The 6,044-nt window shown below is 39.2% G+C and overlaps 1 protein-coding gene across 1 annotated transcript; it reads left to right on the plus strand.

The window, feature by feature from the left end:
- The first annotated feature begins 888 nt into the window (after positions 1–888).
- On the plus strand, positions 889–3,009 carry LOC111229483 (beta-microseminoprotein-like). Its single transcript, XM_022755819.1, has 4 exons — positions 889–1,002; positions 2,369–2,450; positions 2,613–2,721; positions 2,824–3,009. Exons 1-4 carry the CDS (start codon positions 898–900, stop codon positions 2,951–2,953), a joined length of 426 nt encoding a protein of 141 aa, XP_022611540.1. The 5' UTR covers positions 889–897; the 3' UTR covers positions 2,954–3,009.
- The last annotated feature ends 3,035 nt before the right edge of the window (positions 3,010–6,044 follow it).

Here is a 6,044-nt window from a genome sequence, read left to right on the forward strand (position 1 = left end):
AAGACTGCAGTATGTACAAACATAGATGATGCCATTGCCTAACATTATGCACAGGCTAACCACAGCTCTGCAGCATCATTAAAGAAAAACAAAATCATCAACTCACTGCTCCACAGAGCGCCATGTTGGTTTCACACTGTGAACAAGGTAGAGCCTTTTGGCATAGACAAAGAACTGGATTTTTAATGTTTCCTCTAATTTGTCATCCTCAATGGATGTTAGTAATTGTACGTTTTGTAATTTTATCCTTGTAACTTTAAGGGAGGTCTGTGTTCTTTTGTTCCTGACATGGTGTTAGCTGTCCAGCACTTGGACACTGACTATGGCAACTCCCAGCCTTTGATTCATTATCACACAGATTTGAACCCCTGTTCAGCCAATTATCCAATGACATTTGAACACCTGGCCTAGGTTCACTATAACTGTTTGCCTCATGTCCTTGTCCACTTTGATTCTGATGAAGGCACAGCACTTCTGACATATTTCACTCTAAACCACAAACCTCATCCTGATGTTGGCACTAAATGAAAAATCAGGAGATCACCAAAGTCAGGAGCCATTAATATTTGAACAAAAACTTCCATTTAGTAGATGTTGATACATTTCTCTGGATAAATGAATGTTTTCATCTGCTGGCATTGCTAAGTTAAATGTCATTGGCATTCATCTATTGGGGACTTTGGATGTCTGCACATCATTTCCTGGCGCTCCATCACAAAAGTGTTTACCTGTTTCAGTCTGGGCAAAAGTGTTGGCCCAACGTTGTGTTTTATGTAATGAGCCAAATCAAACAAGTAAATTGATAGTCAATCCTCAGATAACCTAAAGTGACTCAACTTTTTCATCCTAACTTACTGGAAGTTACAAAGGGGGCAGACCACCCCTTACTCTTATATAATGCCAATGGTTTCTGTACGCTCACATAGACTTTCCACAGAAATACGGTCTATTTTATGCTCTTACTCGACATCACTCAAATCTGACAAGACTGTTATCACCATGGTGAGTTTTTACTTTTGTCAAGAAATTCGGTGCTAAATTGTTGGTAGATGTTTGTCTCAATTCATAGATGAAGGGTTATTTCAAACTAATGTGCAATTGCATTTTGCTAAAAAAAAAAACAAATGTTTACGTATTTCATATTAGAGTCTTTTCATGAGCAATGAAAGCTTTTTGATTTTAAAAACTGATAGATGTTCCTGTAAGAGGCCTTTTGTAGTGTTAACACCATAATTTAGAATTTACTCTTGTTGAAAGGGCGCACCAGTCCTCTGGGAGGACAACAATGAATTACTTCATTGATAAATTTATCAGTCTCATATCAGAAGCCATGACTTCTCGATTCAATGGATCTCCAGTCTCTACTTCAAAAGAACACAACAGGACAACTGGGTGTAAATAAAGACTAATATCTACAGAGTAAATGCTAATAATCATAAAGATGAAAATAATAATGAAATGAGCTGTGTGATGAGTTGGCAATGGTGAGACCAAATATGTTATGGCTATACAGCTAATGATACTACGTCTATGAATGAGAATTGATGATTAAATATTACTATGTTTAGACATCAACCCAGTCATGAGCAGAGTGTTAAGACCGGCCTACTGTGAGTTGCGCTGTAGCTGGAGACCCTTGGCTGGAACCCGGTGGTTGTGGTTGCCGTGGTAACCCTGAAGACGCGGGATCTAGGCCGTGTCCCGTTATCACGATGACGGATTCTGCCGGTGTCTCAGCGGTTCAGCTCTGGTGGAGTTTGCCAGGAGACTTTCTGTCTCGGGCACTCTTGATTTCTGCTCGGCTTCTCTGCAGGCGGCCGTGCAGAGGTGTTATCTGCGGGCGTCTCTTGCGGGTTGATGCGAAATAAACTCTAATGCTCTTCACTTTGGCTGGATAACTTTAGAGGAGACTGGCGTTGACCAGATGACTCTAAAGTTGTCAAAATCTTCAAAAAGGAAAACTTGATAATAATTAAAAGGTACAAAATTACTCTGAGGCACTTCTGTTGTTTTGGTTCAGTTGATTTTGACTTGGCTTATGAAAATAAAAGATCGCGCATGTAGACAAAAAGAATGTTACTTGGAGCGCGTGGCAAAGAAATAATAAAGGATGCGGACAAAACGATCAAGTGCAAAAATGGCTAAGAGCCATGAGTTTGTGGCTAGCAGCTTAGAGCTAAGAGTTTACATGGCTACAGAGGCGAGCTTTTGAGCCAGGACTTTTGAGCGAAGTGGAAAATGGGAAAGAAACGTTTACAGAAATAAATAACGATTTCATAGTAGAAATGGGAATTTGATGTTTGTTTTAAGATAGATTTGAAAAAATGAGACTAATCCTTTAAAATTGATGTTCTTTGTTCCTCTGAAGAAATTCTTGGCTCTGGCGTTGCTGCTCTGCAGTCTGCCCTCACTGTCAAATGGGGCTTGTGGGTCATGGCTTCCACACTCTGGTAAAAGAAAACAAAAAAGCAAAACAACACACACACACACTCTCGCACACACAGCCATACCTTGTATCATCACATCATCTTCATTATATTAAGATCAAAAACAATGTAGTGCAACATTAGGACTGCATGGAAAAATACTTACCAGCTCCTTCCCACCTTTAGACTGGACGACCCATTGTCAGGATCCTGTGGATAAGACATGGCATGCCATAGGATCTAAATGGAGAAACAGTCGATGTATGGACTGCACTTGTAATAGATGTTGTGATGCGTAAGTATACATAACACAACATTAAAGTGTTCAAATGTAACGAAAAAATATCTATCTGTGTATTTACATGTTTACTGTCTACGGTTTCCTGTGTGATTGCAGATATTCCACCCCCAGCCAGTTCCCTAATGACTGTGTGTCAGTGTTTGACTCAGAGGCATGTGTATACAGAGTGCACAAGCGGGACGACCCAACAGTAGAATGTCCAATTTTTGGATCAGTGGGGAAGTGATGCAGTCATTGTTTTGAGGCGTCTGAGGTGGGGTGTGTGGGGGGGGGGTTGCACAAGCAAACACTGCCTGTTTTGTTGGTTTTGTTGTATTGCAGCTGCTGAAAACTGAAAATAAAACATTTATATTAAATACTAATACAATTTCAAATGAATAATTAAATAAATCTTACATTTCTTCATGACTTACTCTCTTTTTCTTAACTTTGTTTATATGAGAAAGAAGAGAATTTCAATTTTAAAACAGAGAAACACAAACCATGTTAAAGGGATACTCCACCAGTTTTACACATGAAGAGAGGAGGAAGCTTTCCAAAGTATGAAGTAAGTCATCCTGAATTAATCAGGGTTACATCAGCTTGGGCTTCAGTTGCATTATGAGAAATGTAGAATCCAGTGCTTTTGAAGTCAGAGCCAGTCAAAATATCTCAGCCTCTGCTGCTTCGGTTTTTACAAATAATTTTTTGTAAATGAGAAAATGACAAAAATGAGAAAATTCCGCAAAGAAAGTTGCATACACAGTCATATGACCATTCCTCAGAGAATGATATCATCAGATCAGGTTTTGAACTCCCTTGCCATTGGGGAATCAAGTGCTGTAGGCCTACACGCCTTCATACAAGTTAAAGCAATGACATCACATGTGCAAAACTGGTGTATTGTTGTTTGTTTAACCTTAAAACACTTAAAACAGCCAAAATGTTGGTGTGAAAGTCCTGAAAAATATCACCAAGATTTGGGGGCTTTGAATCCAATACTGGGCAAAAAAGAAAATGTTGTGCATATGTAGCCTACAGCATGACTAATACTGCAAACTCACCAAACACTGTTTGGAACACTTGATATCTACTTTCCAGAGAAGGTCTGTGTTAATTTAGGCAGCATTTGAATGAAGACTTGTGGAGATAGAGATGTTAACTGATTTTGTATATTTTATAAGATATAGTGACACACTTCTGAATTGACCAAACAAACTTTTGTCACCATTCAGTGGATGCATTGAAAGATTTAAAATGTGTTGGACATATGGTTGATTGATTTTAATTTAATTTTATTTAGTTTTTATTTTTAAGTTTGGAAGATGGAATGATTAGAAATTTAGATTTTTGTAATAAGTCATGGCCACGTTAATCAATTTTCAAATGGACCACTGCTGTATTGACATGGAGCCGTCTGCAGGGGGAGCTAGCTGAGCTAGGTAGAACGACTGTTTAAACATCAAGCCCCGGCATGACCTGGGTGAGATGAGGAAGACCGAGGGAAGAGGAGGAGAAATGCAATGTGGAGACTGGAAAGAGTACAGGAGAGGAGATGGAGGAGCAAAGTGGAAGCAGGAGGCTGAGAAGTGGAAAAGAAAATGGAGCACGGACACCGGAACAGAAGAGAAACAAAGAGATCCTTGTGGATCCTTGTGGATACTGGAGGAAAAAGATGAAGAGCCATAATGAGGAGGAGTCTAGCTGTGACAAAGATGTAGAGAAACAGAGGACATCTGAAAGAGATGAAGATGAGAGGAGGATGGTTATGGAGATTAGATTAGACAATATGTAAAAAAAAATGAATTATATAAGAAACTGGTTTGCATGACAGAGGATGAGTTGGTTTCCACACACAAACAGGATTGGACTCATGTGGAAAGTAACAAAGGAAGATAGACGACATGGCAGAGGGTTGGGCTGTGGAAAATGTGAAACATGGTAATTAGATTTTTTGTTTTTGTTTTTTCTTCAACTGTTGTCATTTCAGTTTTTTTGAAGATGACATTATTTGATTCTTTTGTTGATTTCTTTCTCCTGCCTTTCACATTTGTCTCTATGTAATTAAGTGAAGTCTACTGGAGGAGAACATAAGACATATATGGCCAATTTTTAGTGGAGCAGGGAGGCGATGGAGTCATTATTCTCATTATTTTCTGATTGACCTAGACAGTACTGACAGATGATGGCAGAATGATAATTAAATACACATTTTATGCATATTTTATACATATTGTGCTGAGGTAACTAATGTAAATGCATCATTAATGGATTGTCTCAAAATGCGAACACAAACAACCATTTTATTGTCAATAATAAACACATAAAGAAGCACAACTTTTTCTTTGGTGTTATCTGTGTTTGCTTGTTGTACAAATGTACAAACATACCTCAACATTGCACGTCCTCTGTGTCCTCTTTCAACTGACAGTAACTTCTCCCTGAAAATGCCTATAATTGGGAGGCCAGGGTTACTACAGCACACAACTGAAACTTCCCACTGATGTAATTTTAGGGCACATCAATGAATGAGAGATGATATAGATCACATGGGACCAAACTGTAAAGAAGCTGAAGAGACATAGTTCACCTACTTTCTGTTTCCAGTATTCAGTTCCCCATGTCTTTACATAGGGGGGATCAAAACTTCAGCAGCATCTCTCAATATAATGTCATCCAACACAACACCACAACGAGCCAACAGCCTGAATATTAAAAATAGAGATGAGTCAACACCTCTTTTACACAGTTTCTCCAATACAATCCCTGTACCGTTTCCCAGTATTCTGGGTCACCGAGTTCATATTTCTCATGATCTACTGGTTTAGAATCAGCCAGCAGCCCTGTATCACCACTAGGTGGCAGGACAAGCCAGTGTATTCTGGTGTTTCCACTGTATAGTCCTCATCACCTCTTGCTCTCTGGAGAGAGAGAGAGACAGAGAGAAAGGGAGAGAGAGACAGACTTGAAAATACAAGAAGAGTTTTGCAAAGACTCTTAGAGTTAGACATCCAGGGTCTGGGGATCTCTCTGTTTCATGGCCTTATCATTAACAAAAATCAGCATCTCATCCTTCTGCAAGCTGTTATGGACCCAGTGATGAGAGGGTCCCAACAACAACAGTGAGACCCACAACACTCATGCTTTCTCTCTCCCCTCCACTTCAACGGTTGAGTTACACTCACTGCTTTCCTTTGGATTATTGCATTTTTTTTTCAATGCTGAAGACGCCTGTGGAGGATTGAAAGAAGAATCAGCAACAAGGATTAACATCTCTTACGACCTTTTTTTTTTTTTTTAATTGAAGGTGGTTTTATTTACCATCTCATCTGTATGAG

This window comes from Seriola dumerili, unplaced genomic scaffold, assembly GCF_002260705.1.
Source record: "Seriola dumerili isolate Sdu_G_001 unplaced genomic scaffold, Sdu_1.0 BDQW01000017.1, whole genome shotgun sequence".
NCBI lineage: Eukaryota > Metazoa > Chordata > Actinopteri > Carangiformes > Carangidae > Seriola > Seriola dumerili.